Genomic DNA, 26,278 nt, shown 5'->3' with positions numbered 1-26,278 from the left:
AGGCCTTAAATAAAAGAGAAGACCAGAACAACACACGGTAGAGCACAAACATCCACCAGGCTGAACAATTATGTTTTGCATCCCACTGATAGGCCGGATCTGGATTCTGACCTGAACCAAAATCTAATCGGCTTGTTCTTGTCACCAAACCAACTCGTTCACCAAGTTTAGTGATCACTCGTCCACCAAGTTTAGTGATCACTCGTCCACCAAGTTTAGTCATCACTCGTCCATAACTTTTTGAGATATCCTGCTATGTATCGATTTTGGCCCTATCTCCCAATGGTGAAGAATCACTTAAAAAATTCTACTAGCCGGTTCCGAATCCGGATCTACACCAAAATCTAATCATTTCGTCCTCATGACATACACTACCTCGCTGCCAAATTTGGTTTGAATACGTCCAACTTTTTGAGATATGTTGTTCACAGACAGCCAGACAAACAGACAGACAGGGGTGAAAACATAACCTCCATCCACCTTTGGTAGCGGAGGTAAAAATATATAATGTTTGTTTGCGAGAAAGAGAGATTAAAGCTAGGCCTGGTAGCTCTAGTTTGAGTGAGACAGAAAGTAAGACCAGCAATCCTGACACAGAGGGTGTAAGATGGTTCCGGGCACCACTTTAACGCTCCTAAGTCAGAACGGTAGTACCACCCTGGGCGGTTGCTGTCCACAATCTACTACCTAAAAAAAAAATGGTGCAACCGGATGGGTGTTTCTTAAGAGACACCATCTCCTTACTGGATGGCCGTTGGCTCCCGAAGAGACCTCGTCCGCCCTTTAACAGGTATCGTTTTTAGTCCTGCAGGGTGTCACAGTCACCCTCCCCACTGGAAAGCCAGTGAGGGTAGTCAGTTTAGTCACCGACCACCCAACCATGCGGCAGGTAGCACTGGGTTACATGTTACCAGTGGTAGTCAAGAGACTGATGTGACGTGTTGAGTTTTGTGCACCCATCATGATTGTATTGTAAAGGCTTATTATTTAAAGCTGATATATTTGTTTTTATTTTACTCCATATTTAGATTTTATTTTATTACCGTCCAGGGACACCAGCAACGTTCTTTTTGGATTCTCATTGTACTTTGTGTGTCAACTTTTGTTGATCCCGTGAACGTCATTATCTGTTCTGTGTTCTTGCTCTTCCACAAGCCTTGATGTATTAAAAAAATCAATATTCTTTTATTAAGCATCTCTTTATTAATATTAATTGTTTATTAATAAAGTAGTGCCACAAGTGCTTAAGATCGCCGTCCATGTAGCGACTGTTATTGATATGGGTCTCAGCAGAATGGTTCTCTGTATGTCTGCACAATACGACATCTTCTTCTTCTTCTTTCACTGACAACGTATTTCGCTCCCAAAAACATCTGTTTGTCGATTTGAACTCCAACCCATGCCCTGTACCTTCACCCAATTATCTACCGTTGGAAAGGTAATCGTCGGTGTACTTGTTTGAAAAAAAATCGTTGGCATGGTTACATATTCAGTTTGAACGCATGTGAAGATGTGTGGGGATGAGAGGGGAGACGGGGGAATGGGGAGGAGAGACAGAGGAGGGAGAGTGTCCTTGTTTGGGACGAACTTTCAATCCAGAAGAGAAATTCGTCTGCAGCGAGATGCCTGTTCACTGCTGTTCACACCTTCATGTCTCTACACTCTCCCTCCCCTCCCCTCCCCCCACCTTCTTCTCCCCTCATGTGTGTCACCTTTGCCACTGTGCTTCCTGCCTCTGACACCATGCTTCCTGCCTCTGCCACCACGTTTCCTACCTCCACCACTGTGCTTCCTATCTCCACCACCATGCTTTCTGCACCTCCTCCAATGTGCTTCCTGCCTCCACCATTGTGCTTCCTGCACCATGCTTTCTGGTCTCACAACTGTGCCTGCTGCTGCCACCACCATGTGGCCTACTGCCCCGGCTGCGGCTCCTGCCGCCCCTGCCTCTCGTCCTGCTGCCACCGCACATTCTGCCTACCACCTCCACCCACACAATAAGCATTCTGCCTCTTTTACCATGCATTCTGCCGCCACCACCGTGTGTTGCCCTTTTACCTCTCTATCACCTCATTTTCCAATGAGTCTTGATCTTGGAAAGGAAAAATGAGGAATTAATATCTGCTTTGCTCATCATTTTTAGCTCACCTGGAACGAAGTTCAGGGGACCTTATGCAATGTCACGTCCAGGTTCAAAGTGGGTCCAGGTTTGAACCCCCAAAATAGGTATTTGCTTTCTTCTCTGAAACTACACACACAATTTCGATGAAACTTGACCACAACCTTCACCACCCGTGATGTACCAAAGTTTGTTCATGGCATTTAAAAAATCTGGCCCTTTGAGGGTCTATGGGGGGAGGGTGTTGCCCCCAAAATAGGTATTTGCTTACTTCTCAGAAACTACACATGCAATTTCCATGAAACTTCACCACAACCGTAATCACCCATGATGTACCAATGTTTGTTCAAGGCATTGGAAAAATTGGAGTCTTAGGACTTAGGAATTGAGGTCTTATGGGGTTGGGGGAGGTGGGGTTGCCCCCGAAAATAGGTATTTTTTTTTTCTTTGTTTGTTTGAAGTCTTATGATTATGTTAGTATGATTCTACATGCTGCCGTCTTCTAGCAACCATTGAAATTGGTTTAAAATACCTTTAGTCAGTGCAGTATACTATTTATTCTACCAGGTGAGTGCCAGGGGTATTGCCCCTATGTTTTTTGTCCCCATGCCTCTTTATTTTGTCTGTTCTTTCCTTTTTCTTTTGTCTTCATTATTGACCATGCAAGCAGTGTACCAATGGTTGTACCTTTGGGCATCGCTTTTTCAGGCACGTCCCTCACCTTTGCCTCTGTTTTTTAGTCGTCAAAATCATTGACTTTTATCATTTTCAAGACGGGGTCCATTAATATGACATCACAAACCAGATCAAAACAGACGGTGTTGTGAAATAACTTTTCCTGTTGGAAGAACAAATAATTTTCATGAAAACTTGGATTATTTTTAGAAGTTTCTATGAAATATTTTATTTGGCAATGTCCATGCCAATGAGATGCCTCTCTCTCCCAGTCCATCTTAGTCTCAAAGCAAAACGTCTGATGTGCAAGTTCAATGTATGGACCCAAAACTGAGTGCTGTATCAGTGGTACGGCGAAATATAATTGGATTACATGAGGAATTATCCTTGGTTTGATGGAGTATGTTTTCAAAATCGTTGATGTCAATATACAATATGTCCAGTTGACCACATTGTAGCCAATATTGTATTGCGAAATCATGTTGTACTGCTTTCTATATAATAACAAACGCTCTCATGTTTCCAAGCAGGCCATATTTAGTATGTAGTGGCATATTTAGGGCAGATCACATTCGAGACCTTTAGGAAACCTTTGCGACACATGAAATGCATTTAAGAAGCCTTTAGGGCAATCATTCTGCATTGTTGCAAAATGTCTCGTGTGAAATTTGTCTCAGTTCTTATTGCATCGTCAGCAAGTTTCCTCAGGTTATAGGGTGTAACCGCATGGGAATGAAGACGGCACTTCCACTTATCCTGAAGATAAATGCTCAGTGGGGTTCATTTGCAGGCCCTGAGCCGGCCATGCCAACAAAGACACCTGACAGAGAATACGTGAAATATTCCCTTTGCAATACTGTATTTTGTTTGTCATCTCAATTTATTTTCCTTCTCATTGTGTAAACCATTTTTTCATGCAGAATTAAGTTTAATGCGGTTAATGAGGCTACTATAGGTAGGTGCCTGATGCTGCATAAAGGGCGGCATGCATAGCTGTTTTGAGAGGTGTCAAACTGTAAACAAGCGGAGTGTAAAGAGTTTGGGAGGAGTTCGAAGTTCAGCACCTGGCCGAACACGGTTTGAGAGCCATTGGTAGAAGCGATTTACCAGTTAAATTTATGGTAAATCCTTGTTAATCAAGGCTTATGTGGCCACTCACGATGTATTGCATTTGCATGTGGCATCTCTTGGCATGTTTGAGACAATTTGGAGAAGAATCAATACACGCTTGAAAAATGATTCGATATCGGGTACCTTCCTTCCTCACAACAAGGGCCTTGTATTGTAGAACTACCAAGTTGTCTTCGTGCTTGCTCACACACACAGATTCCATCTCCATATATACAAGTCAGAAAAAAACATGTTGGGATGGAATCCTCAAAAAAACAACGAAGCATGGTAGGAAGGAATGACACCACAACACAATATCACAATCCTTTTATGGATTGCCATCACGACAGTTGGACATTTATGTCATTAGAGACTGTGTGGTGATCGTAACAATTGCATGAAGATGTCTATGTTAGAGGTAGTTGTTGATTTGTAGTGTGGGTTGGTATAATTCTGTATTTTATTTGTTGTGGGATTGAGATGGAAAAATATATTTCAAAAATCAATTTTTAAAATAATAATTAATTTTAAAATGGTGTAGCAGTAAGAGTTATTTATTCATGTGCAGTCCAAGCTGTGATGATTGTACTCTACATCTAGATTATATCAATTGGTATATTTTCGAAGATGCTTGTTTGTTTCCAGATAGGTGTTCTGACACCTATTTGTGCGAATTTTCATGAAATACATGTTTGACTCGTGTCAGACATAATGTATTGTTTTATAGAGAGAAATGTTTATCTCTCCAGCTTCACAACCGTGTTGTGGCACCTTTTCACAGGTTGGCCTACAGATCACTCGTCTTATTGAATGTGTGCGTTTCTGTCCTGATTTAGACATGTTGTTAATAGTTGGCATCTTCTACATTTGGAGATTTGAACCCAGTAATATCTGTCCTGGGAATCCGTGAAAAATATGAATGAATGAAAAAACCCCATTTTTTTGGTGGGATCAGGTTAGAAGAACGGGGTGGATGGAGGAGAGGAGGGAGTGCATGCCATTTTGTTTCATGCAAGGTCGGAATGCTGATAACAGTGCATGCCACATCAAAAACAAGTTTGGTTCACTACCAATTTGAACATTAACTTCAACTGGTGCACAAAGTGTGCAACTGACACATGATATGGAGCACTTCTGTTTCCTTACGTCAAGCACATTTAAGCTCCAATTTCAGTGGTAAAACCATTCAAGTACTTTGAGCATTGTTTCAAAACACGTCTCATTGGTCTCTGGGCTAGACGTTTCACACCCATAGCAAATATTAATAATGCTAAATCTTTCTCCAAATTTTGATGAGACGAAGCACGTATTATAAATGTAAGCAATCAAATGATGGCTTTTATCAACTGGAAGCTGACATATAGGTGATTAACTGCTGTGGAAAGCAAAGTAAAGCTGACATTTCAGGCATTAGGACTTCAGAGTTAGGAAAGGATGCATTGTTGTGAAAAATGATTTGACCTACCAATTAGGTAATCGGGACACTTCCCACCCAGATACTGTAAGTGATTAGATTGTGCACAATGGCGTGTTGACTGTCAGACTGTCCAGTCATATGGTTCTTATATGCTCTTCTCATTCCTGTTTTACATTTCTCCCAGTTTCACCAAGATAGGGCGTGCTGCAGTCCTTACATGTGGTGTAATCCATCCCCATAGATGTATCACCAATTGGAATCTATTCTTTAATTTGGTAATGATGCTACAAATGGTGCATAATGGTTAATGTGCCACACAAATCCATGCATTTATTTTGAGAGGACTGGATTGTGTGGCAGTATACACTGCTCGATCGTGTCTGCCTTATTATTGTCTATTATTGTATCTCTACTGCCTATGACATCAACTCATCCTGGGAATTCTTCCAAAGAAAATTACTCTCTCTCTCATGCACAGATTTATCCCATCTCGTCTTCAGTTGTAATACCCTTCCTCTCCCGTCCATGGTACACAGAATCTTGTGGTGAGGCAGTTGCCTTGAAACAACTGGCCTTCGCCTCCTGGAAGGCAAATCCAACGGAAGGCAATCGCCATTCCTTTCACAAAGCTCGGAACCAGTGCGTGTCTACCCTCAGGAGTGCCAGGAAACAATAGCTCTCTAATCTCAGGACTGAACTCTCCAACCTGTCTCCCTCCTCCAAATGCTGGTGGCGTCTGGTCAAATCTATTTCTGGTGTTTGTTCCCCCTCCATCCCCTCCCTTACCTCAAATGGCTGCACAGCTGACTCCGCACAAGAAAAGGCTGAATGCTTCAACTCTGTGTTTGCCTCTAAATCTTGTGTTCCAAACCCATCTCTCCATGTTCCCACCTTACCCAGTCGAACCCAGCTGCTCCTGGACTCTGTGTCCTTCTCTCCTGACAAGGTGGATAAGTTTCTGTCAAACCTCGACTGATTCTGCAACTGGACCAGACCGCATCAGCCCACGGGTCATAAATCCTGCTCTGTCGCTCTTTCACACCCTCTCTCTGTTCTGTTCACCATCTCTTTTGCTCAAGATCATCTGCCAGCATCTTGCAAATCAGCCAACATCACCGCTTTACACAAAAAGGTGCAAAAACCGATCCTTGCAACCACAGACCAATCAGCCTGCTCCCAATTATCAGCAAAGTCATGGAATCCATCATTGCTTTGGAAATCAAAACCTTCCTCTTCTCCAATGGCTTGATCTCCGATCATCAATTTGGTTTCACACCAGGTCACTCTACTCTGGACAGGTTGCTTCTGCTGTCTCAACAATGGATGGAGGTCCTCAATGCCAAACAGGAATTCAGAGCGGTCTCCCTTGACATATCACGTGCCTTCGATACGGTCTGGCACCCCGCTCTGCTCACCAAACTATCCTCCCATGGTATCCATGGAAATCTCCACGCATGGATTGCAGACTTTATCTCTGGTCATAGTCAATGTGTGGCCCTTAATGGATTTCTCTCATCTCCCCTTCCTGTTCAGGCTGGAGTTCCCCAAGGCAGTGTTCTGGGCCCTGTGCTTTTCCTGGTCTTCATCAATGATCTCTCCGACTCTCTGGAAAATCCTCTCTATCTCTTTGCTGATCACTCCACTCTCTGCCGCTCCATTCCTCATCCCTCAGATCGGCAGTCTGCAGCCTCCTCATTCTCTGCAGATCTGGACAAAATCACAGACTGGTCTGTGACAGACACGTCTTTCAATCCTGACAAATCTCACACTCTTACTATGCCTCTCCGAAAAGACCGACTGGACAACCCTCCCATGTACTTTCTCAACAATCCTCTCCAAGAAGTTCTGTCACTCAAGCTTTTGGGTCTCACTATCTGCCATGATCTTTCCAGGGAAAACCACATTTCCATACAGGCCTCCAAATCCAGTCGCCGACTGGGCATCCTATGTCATGCGAAGTCCTTCTTGGCACACCTGAGCTCCTCACCACATACAAGGCTTTCATCTGCAGCTCAATGGAACACTGCTATCCCCTCTGGGCTGGTGCTCCTGCCTCACACCTAGCTCAGCTTCGTGCTGTTGAAACCAAAGCTTTCAGAATCATTGGAATCTCCCGCCACCCTTCACCCCACCCCCTCCCCCCCCCCCCTTCCCATGCCGCCTCCCCCCAAGCCCTCTCCCTCCCACAGATCTCTCGATGTCCCTGTTCTCTGCTTTTGTACTTGTGTGTTTCCCTCTCTCTCCCCTTCTTGTGTCCCGCTCCCTTTATTATATGTTTTTTATGTGTCAGTTTGTTTTTTTGTTATTAATGTTCGCCCTTACACGAGCCTAGATCTTGTATGCAAAAAAAAAGAAGTATATAGGCCTTCACTTTCTTGCGTTCTGAAAGACAATTGAAGATCCAAATATTATAAATAACAAACAGCTTGATTAAAGGGATAAATATTTCAACAAAACATATTATTCATAAAATGTAGCAAATCTATCTGAAAATATCCATTCTCACTGTCATGTTTTAATCCAGTATTTTTGAAAAGGCTTATTTTCAGAAAAACCCGGTTTTTTTTCATGCATGTGCAGTATGATAGAGTTGCAATGTTCTGTGACATTTGGAACTTTTCAAAAATGAGGAATTTGATGACATTATGTGCAACACCACTTGGTGCATTCTTTTCAGGTAGCATGCTTGCACAGAGCCATATGCTTATTAGGTATGGTCCATGGACACAAGTGTCAGAAATGAAATCGAGAAGTTCAAAATTTTGTGAAGGAATATGGTTGTCTAGCAACTATCTGCCATACAAAACACAATATGTCAATTTGTGTGTTTGTACAGATGTCTGTTCCCCTTCATAAGGGTAGGTTTCAAAGGCCAATCTTTTAACACGACTGTTAGTTCACTGCGGTCTATTTTTGAGGATAAAACAAACTCGAAAAACATTTTCCATAAAAGAGTAATTACGTCTCTTCTATTGGAATTGTAGCTGGCGGCTTGCAAACCAAGCCTCAAGGGTGGTGTACTTAAGCGTTTTTTTTAATAGCAATAAATACAAGGTGTGTTGAGGTGAAATTCACTGCACTTGATGTGTTACGCACACTGAGTAAACCGAGTGTTCATTTATGTCTAGAGGATGTCTAATAAATAAAGAAGATATAAGCACACCAGACACTAGGCCAAGGCTTCAGACTTTGGCACATTCACGAGGCTGCACCGCTGAATAAACTGTTCCAACCCATCATTGTCGACAGGCTTTATACTCGTATATATCATGTTGGTCCACATGCATTTATTACTTGCAGATTTGTGGAGGAGGGGGTTCGAGATGGTGATAGTGGGGCAAAATTGCGAAAATTGTAAGAAAGGAAGACTAAGGAAGAAAGGTGAAGAGAGGATGATCGAGGAATTGGAGCTTTTGAGGAGTGGGGAGAGAAGGGAAATAGGTTTGGAGGAGTGAGACTATAGGAGGGGAAAGGGCATCTATATAGCCTACCAGGGGTAGGGAGGGGGGGGGGGGGTGATGTTTGGTCATCAAAGCTTCCGTGATATTTGCATATGCAATAAATAGATCACCGAAATGATCTGAAATTTGCGTAAAGAAATAATTTTTTGACGCGATACTAAAGCCTTCAATGTACATGATTTTGTTTTTCTGCATCAGCATTCCTTGCTTTTGGAAATGCATCCTTCAGATAACTTATCTTCTGTATTTGTCTGCTTTGCGAAGAAGAGTTGGCAAGCTATCTCCGGCACCCTGTCGAACTTCCAATTTCCTGCCCTGACTTCCTGTGTTGGAGTGGCAACCCAGCCAGGATTGTAACCCCAGCAAGAAACTTCTTTGGCCGAACTGATGATCCGTATAGAGAGCATGGTGCACGAATGAGTAAATCAATTTTGTTTAACCTTCAAATAATTAGTATATCCCACCCTAAACATTCAGTGGTAATCATACACCAGGAAGTGCTGTTGTTATAACCTAACACCATTTAATCTTCCCCCAAACCCGCTGTTGTGAGAGAACCCAACTGGGATATTGATCGTACATTTTCAAACCGATTTCTAACTTTGCCTGCAGTTCATCGAAGATCGACTCCAGTTGCTAAACAGCGGTGTGGGTTTCAGCGATGTATTCGAAGAGGAGATAGATCATGGCGGATATGGAAAAGGTGAGTGTGGTTCATAACAAAACAACATTCACACAATCATTAATCCTTGCGTCACATCAAACATTTCGTTTACACTTGTTTTTATATTTATGAACGATAAGTATTTTTCAACTGTTACTTTTTAAATGATTCATTCAAAATTTGATCTTGTTAGACCAACCAACCTTGTTAGACCCCTTGTTAGACCAACCAACCAACCAAATCTTGTTCGACCAATCTTGCTTATCTTTAACCTGGTCTTTAATAAATGTTCGGTTTTCTTTAATCATTCAAAACTTTCAAATCTCCCCTCACCCCTTCCCCTCAAATCTTCCCCCTCACCCCTCTCCTTCAAAACTCCCTACCCACCCCTCCCCTTCAAAACTCCCAACTCACCCCTCCCCTTCTAATCTCCCTCCTCACCCCTCATCAAATTTCCCTCCTCACCCCTCTCCCTCAAATCTCCCCCTCACCACTTCCCCCCAAATTTCGCCCATCACCCCTCCCCCTCAAATCTCCCCCGTCACCCCTCCTTCCTCAAATCTCCCCCCGAATCCCTCCCCTTCAAAACTCACCCCTCACCATTTTTCTTCAATTCTCCCCTCTCACTCCTCCTCCTCCTCAAAGTTTCCTCTTAACTCCTCCACAAAGCTGCCTCCTCCCTGCTTCCTCTCCCTTCCAACTCATACTTCCACATCCTCCAACCTTCTTCCTCGCTCTGCCACCCCTCAAACAACTCCTCACTGTTCCCAATCCCATAACCATCATACCTTTTGTCCTCCTCATCCTTCCCCTTCTCCCAGCTCTCCTGCAATCTCCGACACACTGTCAACAGCTCTCCCGACCGCCTCCCTCTCTCCTTCCTCCTCTTTCCCTACCCCTCCTCTCCTTTGCCCTGTGTATGATGCTCCCCCTCCCTCTTCCTTAACGGTATGGACCTCAAACATCCGGGGCCTTTGCTCAAACCTGATTGATCTCTCCATACAGGTTGCTTCAGACAAACCAGACTTAATCTGCTTAACAGAAACTTCCTCCTTCAAGATGTCTCTGATTCCTTAATATCTCTTCCTGGTTACTCCCTCCTCCGGTATGATAGACCTGAGCCTCGTCCTGGAGGTAGAGTGGCTATCTTTATCAAAAACTCTCTTCCTCACTCTCATTGCACTGCCCTCTCTCCACCCCACCCCCAGGAGTACCTCTGGCTATGGCGTCCCCTTCGCTCCCACCTTTTGTTCATATGTGTTCTGTACCGTCCACCAAACAGTGATGACTCCATTTACATCTCGCTGTCTGACAACATGGACCAACTTCTATCCACTCATCCCAACTCTCTCGTCCTCATATGTGGAGACTTCAACTCTCATCATGCCAGCTGGCTGGGTGTGGGTACCTCTCTCACCAGCTACGGCACTTCAGCAAAGGACTTCTGCGTCTCATTGGGACTGACACAAACAGTCAATTTCCCGACCCGGATCTCAGTCAACGGAGCATCTTCTCTTCCAGACTTGGTTATGACAAACTTCTCTGCAAATGTCTGCTGTTCCTCTTCTGCTCCAATGGGTTCATCTGATCATTTCCTTGTTAAAGTGGACATCTCTCTGGCCATTCTCAGGGAGCCTCCTCACTATCGACGTGTCTGGCATTTCACCCAGGCTGACTGGCACGGTCTCCAAGCAGCCATTAATCATCTGGACTGCTCTCCCATCTCCACTGCCTATGACATTAGCTCATCCTGGGAATTTTTCCAAAGAAAATTGCTCTCTCTCTCTCTCAAGCACAGATATATCCCATCTCGTCTTCAGCTGTCATACCCTTCCTGCCGTCCATGGTACATTGAATCTTGTGGTGAGGCAGTTGCCCTGAAACAAATTGCCCTCGCCTCATGGAAGACAAATCCAACGTAAGGCAATCTCATTTCCTTTCACAAAGCCCAGACCAATTGTGTTTCTACCCTCAGGAGACCCAGGAAACAATATCTCTCTACTCTCAAGATTGATCTCTCAAACATGTCTCCCTCCTACAAATCCTGGTGGCGTCTGGTCAAATCTTTTTCTGGTGTTTGTTCCCGTTCCATCCCCTACCTTACCTCAAACGGCTACACAGCTGACTCCGAACGTGAAAAAGCTGAATGCCTCAAGTCTGTGTTTGCCTTAAAATCTTGTATCCCAAACCCGTCTCTCTCTGTACCCACCTTACCCAGTCGTTCGCAGCTGCTCCTGGACTCTGTGTCCTCTCCTGACAAGGTGGATAAGTTTCTGTCAAACCTCGACTCTGATTCTGCAACTGGACCAGACGGCATCAGCCCACAGGTCCTAAAATCCTGCTCTGCCGCTCTTTCACACCCTCTCTCTGTTCTCTTCACCCTCTCTTTTGTGCAATGTCATCTGCCATCTCCTTGGATATCAGCCAACATTACCGCTTTACACAAAAAAGGTGCAAAAACAGATCCTTGCAACTACAGACCAATCAGCCTGCTCCCAATCATCAGCAAGGTCATGGAATCCATCATTGCTTCTGACATTAAATCTCTGATCATCAATTTGGATTCAGACCAATTAATTATACTCTGGACATGCTGATTCTTCTGTCTCAACAATGGATGGAGGTTCTCAATGTCAAACAGGAAATCAGAGCTGTCTCCCTTGACATATCTCGTGCCTTAGATACGGTATGGCACCCCGCTCTGCTCACCAAACTCTCCTCCAATGGTATCCATGGAAATCTCCACGCATGGCTTGTGAACTTCCTCTCTGGTCGTAGTCAACGTGTGGCCCAGAATGAGTGAGTTTCTCTCATCTCTCCTTCCTGGTCAGGCTGAGTTCCTCAAGGCAGTGTTCTGGGCCCTGTGCTTTTTCTGGTCTTCATCAATGATCTCTCTGACTCTCTGGAAAATCCTCTCTATCTCTTTGCTGATGACTCCACTCTCTCCGCCTCCATATCTCGACCCTCAGATCGGCAGGCAGCGGCCTCTTCACCCTCTGCAGACCTGGATGACATCAAAACTGGTCAAACAAGTGGAACATGTCTTTCAATCCTGACAAATCTCACACTCTCACTTTGTCTCTCCGAAAAGACAGTCTGAACAACCCTCCCATCTACTTTCTCAACAATCCTATCGAAGAAGTTTTGTCACTCAAGCGTTTGGGTCTCACGATCAGCCATGATCTTTCCTGGGAAAACCACATTTCCAAGCTGGCCTCCAAATCCAGTCGCCTACTAGGCATCCTCCGTCGTGTGAAGTCCTCCTTGTCACCTCTGAGCTCCTCACCACATACAAAGCTTTCTTCCGCAGCTTGATGGAATACTGCTCTCCCCTCTGGGCAGGTGCTTCTGCCTCACACCTAGCTCGGCTCCACGCTGTAGAAACCAAAGCTTTCAGGATTATTGGTAACTCCTGCAGTGAAGCTGATTCTGAGGGCCTTTCTCTCTCTCTCTCTATCTCTTACCGCAGGCAGGTTGGTGGTCTTTCTGTCTTCTACCGACTCCTCTCTGGCCTAGCTCCCCAAGCCCTGTCTGTGCTGTGTCCCCCAAATATTCCTTCAGGTCACACAAGAACTGCCAGCAACCCTCTTCTTGTGAAACTACCAAAAGCAAGACTCTCTGCTCACCTTCACTCTTTCATTCCTCTTTTCTCCCACCTCTGGAAGAAACTCCGACACTCTCTTCAATCTCTCTCCTCCCTCCAGGTCTTTAAAACAGCTGTTCACCACCATCTCTTGTCTTCCCCCATCCAAAACCTTGATCGTTTCTACCCCCGTTAATACACCCCCTATCCATCTCTTTCAATCTCCGACTTCATTCCTGAAATTCCGAGTAGTATCAATTTGTTTTATACCGTGTACCCCACCCCTCCCCTCCCCGCCCCCACCCCCAGCCGTCTTCCATCCACAGATCTCCCATTGTCCCTGTTCTCTACTGTTGTGCTTGTGTGATTCCCTCTCTCTCCCCATCTTGTCTCCCCCTCCCTTTATTATGTTTTATGTGTCCGTTTGTTTTTGTGTTTTACGTGCTAATAATGTGTGTTTAATGTGCTCGCTCTTACATGGACCTCGATCTTGTATACAAAAAAAAAAAAACCCCGTTGCTCACTTTGATAATTCCGGGCCCTGATAAATCAATCTGCAGCAAACTATTTTGCATCCCTCATTATCCCGCATCTCGATGCCATGTTGTGGACAAATTATGAAGCGTAGACTTTTATTTAAACTTTTGAGGCAAATATCAAACATGACTCATTAACGAATGAATCAGAATGACTCAACTGTGTTGCGGACATGGCGAAAATGTCAAACAGTTAATGGTGAACATAGATATGGCAATACTTGCAAAACAGAAACGAATCTTACTATAATTCACCAAATTTCAGTCTGTCTGTTCGAAGGTACCATAAAAACTGCTGAACCGATCGCAAAGATATTGTTACAGACGCGGTTGTGGATGTTAGTTTACCGAGCGGTTTGGTATGACCACGTCTGCACAGTTTACCCGATTATGCTCGAACGTTGACTAGTCGCGCTACGCTAGATCAATGAAGGAAAAGGACACAACGGCTGGGACTAAAATGACACGACACCAAGGGTTCAGTTCTCAAGACCTCCGGAGGAGGTTATATTAAGGCGGAAGGTTAGATTACAACTACAAGAGGGACATCATAGAAAGACAGGCACTTAGACACACTTATATTAACCCCAACAGACGACAGATAAACGGGACAAGGCTGACTCACACGGGGATTGATGGCAAGGAAAGGCGGGTAGCGATGGCTCCAGGTGCACCTGGGCTCAGGGCAGAATCGACCCGGTTCGGTCCGGTCCAAAGATGCGGGGAGGTATCGTCGCGCTGGGGGTGGCAGTGGCTTCCTCTGCTCTCCGTAGTTCAGGCGCATCTCACGTCACGTCCGGTGAGTCGCTCTGTATATCCGGCGGGGAGTGACACGCCCTCGGCTCGTTAGCTCCGCCCCAGATGGAATCGGTCCGCCCTTCTTATTGGGTGCGGGGGGGGGTTACCAGGCTCCGCCCTTGACGAGGAGCTGACAGCCAGCCCCTTCGTGGTAACCCCGTCGGAGCGCATGGTCATGGCGGCTAACCGAGCCGGTGTGAGGACGCACACTCCCCGCGCCGTCGCCGCGCCGCCCCCCCCTGCTGTTGTAGTTGTTGTTGTTGTAGCTTCTTCATGGGGAAGAGATGCGGGGAGGTATGGGAAGGTCCTAAACTCACTACTGGTGCCATATAATCACATTCTGGTGCAACGAAGAGTCAGAATTAATGGAAACGAGTCCTTAACTGACATAGACTAAGAATAACTAGCAAGATGTCCGAAAGTTGTCTACATGAGATGCGGTGAACCTGGGTGCGACATTTAATGGGGGAAATAGGGGAAGGTCGGCTCTACTGATTGTTGTTTACAGACAATGGGACTAGGGAATGGGGGATTGGGGATAGTTGGGGAGTATTGGGGAAATAGGGGAATATTTACAAGCGGATATGGAGGCCAAATTCCATATTCGCAACATTGCACCCTTCTCTACCCTCGGGGCGTCCCGACCCGATAAATTTTTACCTATTTTAGTGTGGCACTCAGATGTAGTTCCCTCTACTATTAACTCTACCCTGAGTGCGACAGTTTTACAGATATTCACAAATGAGTAAATATGTCCCCCTGCGACGTTGCACCCTTCTCCTCACAGAAACACACCCACAGGATAACCGAATCCGGAAAGAATTCGCAAACTAAACATACAGCCGGTAGGGAGCATTATTTACAAGACTACGCTGCTATTTACACTACGATCCAGGACCTGTTTCTGGAGGGACACATGCAGATGTTATGCATAGAGAGAGCACGCATGCCAGCATCGATACACCAACCCACGAGTGCTCTGTGGCCTACGGCCTTTAATAACGTGCAGAGCACCCTTTCCCAGCACGAAAAGCACCACCCCCTCATGTACGGTCAGCACCATCCGGTGCACCAATAAAGTGTCTATAAATCATTGTGTGGTGTCGCAGCCGGCCGATGTTCTGCCGCTGGTCTTGCCTTCGTGTGGTGCACTTGGCCTTCTTACTTCTTTCAAAAATAAAGAAAGGCGCCAACCGCGTCCATTTCTCTATTGTGGCCGTCAGGGGGCCAACTATTAGTGGTTCACCTGTTTGGCATAGGTGCCACGTTGACCCAGAGGTCCATCAATGGGTGGTGCTTGGCCGCATAAGAACTGCGGTCCATTGTGGGTGGCCACAAACATTGCGGTCCATATGGTGTATCGATCCAAGCAGCAAGCAGCGAAAGTGCAGGCCCACAACTGCGAAGCCAGCACCTCTCTCTCCTCTCTCTCTACCCCAAAGCCAGATCCTCGGAGGTGGGAGACAAAAGAAGCAGACAAGTGAGTAAGGTGGTAAGGGCGCAAAAGTGCACGCAATGTAAGGTAATGCACACTGGGGGCACATGGGAACCAGGTGAGACAGGTACGTTCCTACCGTACGCCCCCCCCCCCCCACCAGGTAACCTACATGGCCCCTCCCTTACCCCTTACTGTATCCACAAAACACAACACTACCCATAAACATCTACTTTACAAATCAACAAACGTCCCTACTGTCTTCCCCGTTCCTCCCATAAACCAAATTCGTCTTCTCTCCCTCCTAACCAATCAAATTTGCCATTTTCAACTTTCATCAAAATTTGCCATCTCCAACTGAACATCAAAATTTGCCATTACCAATTCATCATCAGTCCCTCCTAAGGGGGGAGAGATGGAATCACCCCAATGTCTCATCCACGTCGTGATGCGTCTCACAAATCCACAGCAATCTCATTTCCTGCAACAAAACAAAGAAAACACAGGTGTGGAGTCATCATCATCACCACAGGTAAGTGGCTGCGTATGGTGCGACAGGTTCATCAATCCTAACTATTTCCTAAATGACTTTAACAACTTTACACTACCCGGGGTCTTTCTCCGGCCAAACCATTGGCCCTCTTACACTATGGGTTCTAAAAACCAATTCCCATTGGCCAAACTGTGGTGCTTTTCAATTTGGGGTCTCACTCCCCCGATTCATCTCCCGGTGCCCTCGCACAATTTCTGGGCTGTGGCGTGTACCTCTCCCAGTGGGTCTACCCACCTGCACACCTCCACCACTGCAGTTGCCTCCGAGCTTACCTGCTCCTTACCCTAACCTAACTACCTGGGGAAGGCCCTCTGGCGCTCTCCCCACTCGGTGCCCTCTCTGGCACTGGGCTACCCGGGTCCGTCCTCCGGATCCTCGGGCCCCATCCACAACTACCGGCTCCCAGAGCCCACCTGCGGCCTCACCTGGCCGACATCCTCACAGTGGTGGAGTGCCCAACCAACTACACACACTAACAGGCTACACACCCAGCCATTTCCACAACACTAATGCACCCATTCACAACACCATTCTGCAACCGCACCACAGATGCCAATATCCAACCACAATTTACCTGTACCCTCTACCTAACACTTACACTACCCGCCCCGGGTATCCGTGATGGGGGTCCACTCTTCCCCCATTCACACCTTCGCACCATGCACACCACTCCGTACCACTTACTCCAACTCTCTCCACACACCTGTACTTGCACACCTGTGCTCTCACACCTGGTGCCACCTGCACCCTTCTCTCCCCAAGCGCATTCGCGCTGATCCACAACACTCACTACTCATACACTGCTCCACACACCTGTCCAGTTGCACACCTGTGCAATCACACCTGTTCCATTCTCACACAGCATCATCTCATCTAACTACTCCCCTCTGAAACTTGCGCTTCCCAGTCGTCCCTTTAAACTATTGCGCTCCCACGTCATTATCATCCATACTAATCTACCTGCGTCCCCACTACAGGTATCAGTCACTATCTAACCTTAACGTCACCTAATGTCATCTTCGCTAGATCCCTATCAATATAACCTAACCCACCCGGGCTAGTTTTCACTGCCAAACCCCATAAGCTAGTGCTCCTTTGCCCCCCCTGTGAGGGATGGTGGATTTGCCATCCCACCACATCGGGGGTCTCTCACTATCAATTTTGCTTACCAAATTCCAACCAATCAAAAATTTGCCAATCACTACCCATCATCTGCCAATCATTACTGCCAATCCTTTGCCAATCATCAAATTTTGTTTTTCTCTAATTTTGGGTCCAAAACACTAACCTCATCACCCAGTCTACTCACTAATACCTCTCGGTGCGCCAATTCCTGTCCAAAGCCCGGCTTCGTAAAGCCAAGCCATGAATGCGGGTTGTTCTGTGCCAGCGGCTGGATGCGTCCGGCACTCGGTGCAGGGACAGGGGCTTACCCGGGCCGAGATCCCACGCACCATCTCGGCGTGGAGCCATCCCATGGCTCGATCTCGGCCTGCCGGAATGCCTCACCAAAAAGTGGTCGCCATGACGACCCTTCCTATCCAGCCGCCCGCTCCGCCTAGTGGAGCACGGACGCGGCCGCTCAAAGCGAGGCCCAGCACGCACCGAGGGCCCGATTCGGCTATAAGTCGTTCTAAACTCTACCCCGTCTAACGTCGATGCTTCACCTGGACGCTTACACCCCGCAGCCCGTTCCTTGCTCACACATCCAGCCGTGCCCATGCTCCTCGTACCTTTCCTTACACACCCAGGTACCCTCATTGCACTCACAGCCTTGGTCACACACCTGACCACCGAACACCTTGGCACACATTCGTCGCTCGCACACCTCACCAATACACCTCTTCGCGCCCCCTCCTCTGTCACCTCCTCTGTGACAATCACAGGTGTGCTCTCATTCGCACACCCAACCACGTGCCTCACCACCAACTCCAGCGTGCATTCCCACTCACGCTCTACCATTCCAGGTGTGCATCCTTCCATCCCAGGTGTACATCCTCGCTCACCTGTCACAACCAACTCACTCTCCTTGTCACTCTCACTACTCTCACCTCCATTCTTGACAGCGCACTCACCCTTACTCTTGACAGCGCACTCTTTCCTCATGCACCTGTCCGTCACACACCTTTCTCGCGCACACTCTCCCGTTACACCCTCTGTAACACTCACCACAGGTGTGCTTTCTTCCTTGCCCTTGACAGCGCACTCTTTCCCCATGCACCTGTCCGTCACACACCTTTCTCGCGCACACTCCTGCGCACACTCTCCCGTCACACCCTCTGTAACACTCACCACACCGCGCTTCCATGTGCCCCCTCGCACACGCGCTACGACCGACTCATTCTCGCCAGCACCCTCACTACTCCTTGGCACGCACTTTTTCCTCACACACCCCAGAGTCGGACTTTCTCGCACACCTCCTTTTTCGCACACCAGACCTGTCGCACACTTCACCAACGGCCTCTCACGAACACCCGGGTCCATCTCGACCCCCAAGCTTCTTAAATCCCCTGGCGCATCATACGCACGACCATATTGGTCACCACTTACACCGGGTCCTCTTCCTCTTCGCTTCTCCTCCATCACCTGCGAATCCCTCATCCGGTTAATGAGCACATCATCACGATCCAGACACAGACTTTGGACCAATTCTTTTATCTCCTCTTTTATCTCTTTCTTATCCTCTCTCCGTCGCTTCTTAATTTCGCTCACCCCTTCTTCCACTTCTTCTAATTTCTGCTTCACCTCTTTTATTCCCCGGTACGTCTCCTCAAGCTCATCCTCTAAGGCTACCTTGACCGTTTCCAGGTGCATCCTCACCTGCCGGTCCTTCGTCTCCATTACCTCTATCACCTCGTCCAACCTCGTTGTCAGTCCCTCACGTACCATCTGACATTCCCTCTTCGTCGCTACCAAGTCATTTTTTAGGTCATTTTGTGTCGCTTTTAACCCTCCTATTACCGCTGTGTTCTTCTTTACCTGGTCCGTTAGTTCTTTTTGTCCCTCCGTCAGCTGTTCCACTTCCTGCGTCAGGTCCTCTATGCCCCCTTGTAACTTTACAGTCCCCTTTCTCACCTCCTTCTCCATGTGCTCCTTACAGTGCCTCACCTCCTCGCGCACTCCTCCGACCTCCTCACTCACTCCTCTTCTGATATCCTCTCCCATCACTTGCATCTCCTGCCCAGATGCCACCCTCATCTGCTCCATTTCCTCCCTGTGAGCATCCAGTTTGGTTTCTACCCCCATTCTGACCCCCTCTATCTGCTGCCCCATTTGTTTAACTTCCCTTTCCGCTTGGTCCCTCATGTCCCTCAATTTGCCTTCCATGGTGTTTTCTAACCCCTCTAACCCTTTTTGCATCCCTTCCATTTGATCCTCTTTAGCGGCCATTCTGTTTTCTACCCCCGTTAACCCCTCCTGTATTTCCCCTAATCTATTGTCCAATTTCCCAAATTTCTCGTCTAATCCCTTAAAATTATTGTCTAACCCCTCACTGGTACCCCTCGCTTCGTCCCTCATTAACCCCATTTGGTTTCCCATTACCCCCAATTGCTCACTCCGAGCCCTCGATTCGTGCCTCATTATCCCCATTTGGCCCTCCAATCGCTCACTATTAGCCCTCATTTGCTCACTATTCTGGGCCATAAGGGCCTTCATTTGTAGAAAAAAAAGGTTCAAATCCACCAGGGGCGCTGCCACGGTCGCGGGCGTGGACGCCGTGGCCATCTGCGAGGCGCCATTTTGCGCGCCCGCTACTTCGTGCGTGACGGCGCTATTTTGCGAACCTGCTACCCTCACTGCTTCGCTCTCCTCGCGTCCCTCAATTTGGTCCTGGACCGACCCTGCCTCACTCTCCACTACCGGACCCCAGCCGACTTGGTCTGCCATAGCGCGACTTTCAAAATTCGGGTTTTTATTTCCGTATAACAAAATCAAATTTCGCCGTTATAATTTCGTCGAGCGCAGTAAACGCGCTCCGGATCGATTCTACCTCCCAAAGTTTGGGCCTAATAAATTTAGTCCCGGGTCCGAATTCCACTCCTCGACACCAATTGTTACAGACGCGGTTGTGGATGTTAGTTTACCGAGCGGTTTGGTATGACCACGTCTGCACAGTTTACCCGATTATGCTCGAACGTTGACTAGTCGCGCTACGCTAGATCAATGAAGGAAAAGGACACAACGGCTGGGACTAAAATGACACGACACCAAGGGTTCAGTTCTCAAGTCCTCCGGAGGAGGTTATATTAAGGCGGAAGGTTAGATTACAACTACAAGAGGGACATCATAGAAAGACAGGCACTTAGACACACTTATATTAACCCCAACAGACGACAGATAAACGGGACAAGGCTGACTCACACGGGGATTGATGGCAAGGAAAGGCGGGTAGCGATGGCTCCAGGTGCACCTGGGCTCAGGGCAGAATCGACCCGGTTCGGTCCGGTCCAAAGATGCGGGGAGGTATCGTCGCGCTGGGGGTGGCGGTGGCTTCCTCTGCTCTCCGTAGTTCAGGCGCATCTCACGTCACGTCCGGTGAGTCGCTCTGTATATCCGGCGGGGAGTGACACGCCCTCGGCTCGTTAGCTCCGCCCCAGATGGAATCGGTCCGCCCTTCTTATTGGGTGCGGGGGGGGTTACCAGGCTCCGCCCTTGACGAGGAGCTGACAGCCAGCCCCTTCGTGGTAACCCCGTCGGAGCGCATGGTCATGGCGGCTAACCGAGCCGGTGTGAGGACGCACACTCCCCGCGCCGTCGCCGCGCCGCCCCCCCCTGCTGTTGTAGTTGTTGTTGTTGTAGCTTCTTCATGGGGAAGAGATGCGGGGAGGTATGGGAAGGTCCTAAACTCACTACTGGTGCCATATAATCACATTCTGGTGCAACGAAGAGTCAGAATTAATGGAAACGAGTCCTTAACTGACATAGACTAAGAATAACTAGCAAGATGTCCGAAAGTTGTCTACATGAGATGCGGTGAACCTGGGTGCGACATTTAATGGGGGAAATAGGGGAAGGTCGGCTCTACTGATTGTTGTTTACAGACAATGGGACTAGGGAATGGGGGATTGGGGATAGTTGGGGAGTATTGGGGAAATAGGGGAATATTTACAAGTGGATATGGAGGCCAAATTCCATATTCGCAACAATATTTTGGGTGGGTAATCCTGGGACCCCTGGGAGTAAAATAGGCTATTTAGTTTTCCCAATTTCAGCTTTGATCTCCAGCATTCTCAGGTTTGGACTCCTGCATAACATTCGCGTTCGCATAACGTTCATTGTGACGATGTTCTCATTGTGACGATGTATGTGTTCACGGTAGTGTTTGACGTGACGGTGTGAACGTAATTTCGTAATGTTTTTCGTTTTGTAATCCTTTAATGAACGTTTAATGCCCTTCGATGTCCAGGGCCGCACGCGCGCTACACTGGACGGGCCAGCGTGTACCTTGCCCTTCGCCATCAGGTTCGGGTAAACCGCTGAGCCCCATCCGTGATGGGGACTGGGGCTTGAGACAGTGTCCCACGAACGAGGAATTCCCAGTAAGCGCGAGTCATCAGCTCACGTTGATTAAGTCCATGCCCTTTGTACACACCGCCCGTCGCTACTACCGATCGGACGGTTTGATGAGATCCTCGGATCAGCCCCTGCACGGGCCGTTCTCGGCTCGTGCCAGTGCACCGAAAAGATGAGCGAACTTGACTGTCTAGAGGAAGTAAAAGTCGTAACAAGGTTTCCATCGGTGAACCTGCGGAAGGATCATTATCGGGACAACATGAGAGCGAGCGAGACGTATGTGGTACGTGATCGTCCATGTACTGTTTAGCCATGTACTGTTTGGATTTTGATGATTTGCATGTGATATGATTCAACGGATGTTTATACAAATCGTTTGAAATATAAAAAGCCTTCAATTTCTGATATTTTACCTTTTCATTTGGGCCTCCCAATTGAAGCCCCGCCCATAGGGCGGGTACTGTTGCTAGTAATAATAATGACAATAAGAATAATAATAAAATTAAGTGAAGTTTGTACTTTATTTTCTCATCGAAGAATGTAGAGTGAAAATGTTGAAAACCATCTCGTGATGAAATTCTGTATTTTTAAAGCTTCATCGGTTTCGCTCAAAGTACATTGAGAGGAATTTGTTCCTCTGGATGATTTAGGGAAAGAGATGAAAATGTCAATGACTTACACCAACCACAGGTTTGAGCTTTGCCAAACATTAAGTGAAATACAGGTGCCATCTTAGCATTCCTATAATGTTGGTGGATCGAGTGAAATACCAGGACGGGGTTGCTCCCGAGTATTGACAGGTATAGACGTGTACGAGCTGCGTCACAGATGTCAGTTAATACGAAATGCCTTACAAGTTATTTTATCCGATTGTGGAATGACATGTTAGAATTTACAAGGCCCGTTCTAAATTTCCTAATCCCGTCGATGTTTTCCTGATAAAATGGTGGCGATTGCTTGGCAAAATATTTTGTATTCAAAAGTACTTTTAATCGCTTTATGTATTATTCTGTGAAATTTGATATATTCATCTGACATCTCTATGCGAACATCTTAATACATTTTGCATTTCGTCAATTGGTACTTTTATTTATTTGAGGGATTAGAGTTGTGTCTTTGTCATTTCATCGGCACCATTTTTGGGGATTATTTTTGGAGTCCACTTGCCCGAACTATGCATTCTGAGTAATCCCGTAAGTGTTGACTATCTCCTGTCTGAACGTCGTATTAATTAACCAGCTGGGTCTTTATTGGCAGTCCGTCAGCAACATGCTAATTCTCCTGAGTCTGGCTTGGCTTCATGAAGCATAGAATCGAAATCCTTAAAGCTGTTGCCTTTGGCCAGATTTTGATCCCACAACCTTTAGGGTATGCTAGTCCAATGTCCTCACAACTAAACTATCATATGCCTCTATTTCATATTCACTATATGCAGAATAGTGAAGCTTATCTGTTGCTTACATTTATATGTGTTTGTGGTTAGCCTGAATTCCAAAGCATGAGATTCACGGTTACTGGATTTGGTTACTTAAATTTCATCTTTTTCTTTCTCTCTGCCAATGTGTGAACCAGGCAGCAGCAAGTCATATCAGCTGTGGCTGCTTAGTGTGAAGGTGAGTTTGAAGTCGCGGACCATGTACTTTGCCTCATTAGCGGGCCTGAGAACAACCTATCAAAGGGTTTCTTGTCTCTGCAAGGGTTGAGGCTGTACTTTGAGGTCATATCACATTGTCTTCAGTACAAGCAGCCGAGAAAAGGAGATGAGGGGAAGCATTGGATTGGGGAAAAGGTGGAGGTTTGGGGGTTTAAAACAATTGATGTTTGCACACTGTACATGAGTGCATCACATTTATATTTCTGTGCATTCCTCTTCCAATCACAATTGTTTCAGTACCCAGTACCCTCTCATTTTCCTCTTTGTTCCCGGTTCGGGAGCTCGGGGAGCCGGGATTTGGATGTATCTAGGCACAAGCAAGAACGCTGTTTAAAATTGGGTCGCCACGTCAAAATCCAAGATGGCCGCCGCCATGTATGTCTAAACCTTATGAGATGAATATCTTGAAAAATAAGCGAAGTACCAACTTCTAATTTGGTGTGTGGGTGTATCTCAGCATAAGGAAGAACGCTATTGTAAATTAGGTCGCCACGTCAAAATTCAAGATGGCCGCCACCATATATATGTCTGAACCTTGTGAGCGAAATATCTTGAAAAATAAGCGAAGTACCAACTTCTAGTCTGGTGTTTGGGTGTATCTAGGCACAAGGAAGAACGCTGTTTAAAATTGGGCCGCCACGTCAAAATCCAAGATGGTCGCCGCCATGTATGTCTGAACCTTGTGAGCGGAATATCTTGAAAAATAAGCGAAGTACCAACTTATAATCTGGTGTGTGGGTGTATCTGGGCACAAGGAAGAACGCTGTTTAAAATTGGGTCGCCACGTTAAAATCCAAGATGGCCGCCTCCATGTATGTCTGAACCTTGTGAGCGAAATAACATATCATACCATGTTTTCTGCGTCTTCCACTTTGTCAACTCACATCACTTCCCCGACGGGGGACCGAGGCGTAACGCTTGTTATCTTTAAAATATTGCTGGTGTATTACTGTATTTCATCATGGTGAGGGGTTTTCTGGAAAACATGCAAAAGGAGCTGTTCTGAGCTCAATTAAAGAATATCGCTCAAATATGTAATACAGTACACCGAAGGCGAAAGGCAGCTTCCTCTTTTTTTGTATACAGAGTCGAGGCTCATGTAAGAGCTAACACATGAAAACATGCACAGACACATAAAACATACAATGAAGGGAGCGGGAGACATGAGGGCGAGAGAGAGGAAAGCATACAAGCACAACAACAGTAGAGAAAAGGGACTTCGGTAGATTTGTGGAAGGGAGAGGGTTGGGGTGAAGGGTACACGGTATATAGCAAATGAACACTGCTAGGAATTTCAGGAATGAAGTCAAAGATTGAAAGAGGTGGATTTGGGGTGTTTTAACGGGGTAGAAAAGATCAAGGTTTTGGATGGAGGAAGTTAAGAGATGGTGGTGAACAGCTGTTTTAAAGACCTGGAGGCAGGAGAGGGATTGAAGTAACTGTGGGAGTTTGTTCCAGAGGCGTGAAAAAAAGAGGAATGAAAGAGTGAAGGTGAGCGGAGATTCTTGAATTTGGTAGTTTCACCAGAATAGGGTTTTTGGCAGACATTTATTGAAGAGGAACTAATTGAACTGGATAAAGGCAATAAAAATGTTGTTCACCTGTCAGATCACTTTGCTATCTTTTTCTTCATTAATGGCAACAATTATTCACACGTTCTTGTGGGGTTGGCCAGGGGAAGCTTGGCCCAAGTCTTTCACGAACCGACTGTCCAGGCCTGCCTTTCGACTAAGGTTAGGGCAGGAATTTGTAATTTGGCCATGGTGCCGACGAGAGCTCACTTACTCTTCGCTAAAATTGCTTTTTATGGTCAGGGTGGAAAACTCGTATACAGGTATTGCGAAGAGCTCTATCATTATTACGCAGAAACCCCGCATTTATGCTGAACATGTACAAAAAGTATAACTAATTTATTTACACCCGTCACCCCCATAATCACATCTCCGCAACATTATTTAAACAATAGAGCATCTCTGACCCTGAATGTGACATTCAAAATTGGTCGACTGAGTGAGAAAAATGTGTCGTTATCTTTCTTTCTTTTGTTTGACTGAATACAATGTGAATAGCCCCATAATGCACAAATCTCTCATTTTCTGCAAAAAGAAAATACCACAAACCCATGCCGCATGCCCTTTAAACTTTGCAACAACCAGTTTTGTTTTGCTCATGGGGGGATTATGGTATAAACAGCACTACCCACGACTGGCCTCGATATAAATGTGTGAAAATCCATGTAAGCATTGCACGCTGCCTCATTTGGGTGGTGGACTATGGTAATGCTATTTGAAGATGTCTTCTCACCTAATTTAATCCTCTTGTGTCGGTTTGCCTTTCTTGGCAGAAAAGCAGCGGTGCTCTTTTAAACTCGATGAAGACACGTGCAAACCCAGCCATGAAAACGATGTACAAGTTTGTAAGTTGCACACGTGATGCCGCACGCCACTGGAATCGGAACATTGCCATGCTTTGCAAGCGTTTCGTACTCACGAGTACAGAACAAACGCTACCTTGTACATCGTGAAACTCTAATGCTTCCAGCACACTGTCTTATCTTCCTACTCTTTCAGGCCAAGGATCATGCAAAGCAAGGTTTCAAGGAGGTCAAGAACTTGCTAAAACAGAAGGTGAACACCAAGCTCATAAGTAACAAATATCCAGTTTTTTACGAGGGTGTCAATAAATAATACCACTTTGCTCTTTTTATTGAACCCACACGGATGCATACTGCTGATCAGATCATTTTTCAACATAAGTCC

General features: G+C 46.5%; 1 protein-coding gene across 6 annotated transcripts in view; it reads left to right on the top strand.

Annotated features, from left to right (window-relative positions):
- The window catches only part of LOC137438361 (DENN domain-containing protein 1A-like), a 386,103-nt gene that overhangs the window by 315,262 nt on the left and 44,563 nt on the right, over positions 1-26,278 (top strand). For all 6 annotated transcript variants that reach the window (XR_013621219.1, XR_013621220.1, XR_013621218.1 and 3 more), the window contains 4 exons: positions 9,395-9,485; positions 23,438-23,478; positions 25,864-25,935; positions 26,090-26,146. Coding sequence is in view for 3 of the 6 variants with exons in the window: in XM_078767519.1 (XP_078623645.1) it covers positions 9,395-9,485; positions 23,438-23,478; positions 25,864-25,935; positions 26,090-26,146 (261 nt within the window). In the remaining 3 variants the exon portion in view is untranslated. The remainder of the gene's footprint in view (positions 1-9,394; positions 9,486-23,437; positions 23,479-25,863; positions 25,936-26,089; positions 26,147-26,278) is intronic.

The sequence above is a fragment of the Myxine glutinosa genome, chromosome 13 (assembly GCF_964187855.1).
Source record: "Myxine glutinosa chromosome 13, kmMyxGlut1.1, whole genome shotgun sequence".
NCBI lineage: Eukaryota > Metazoa > Chordata > Myxini > Myxiniformes > Myxinidae > Myxine > Myxine glutinosa.
The sequence above is the reverse complement of the archived record's forward strand: the minus strand, read 5'-3'. Positions and strand labels throughout refer to the sequence as shown.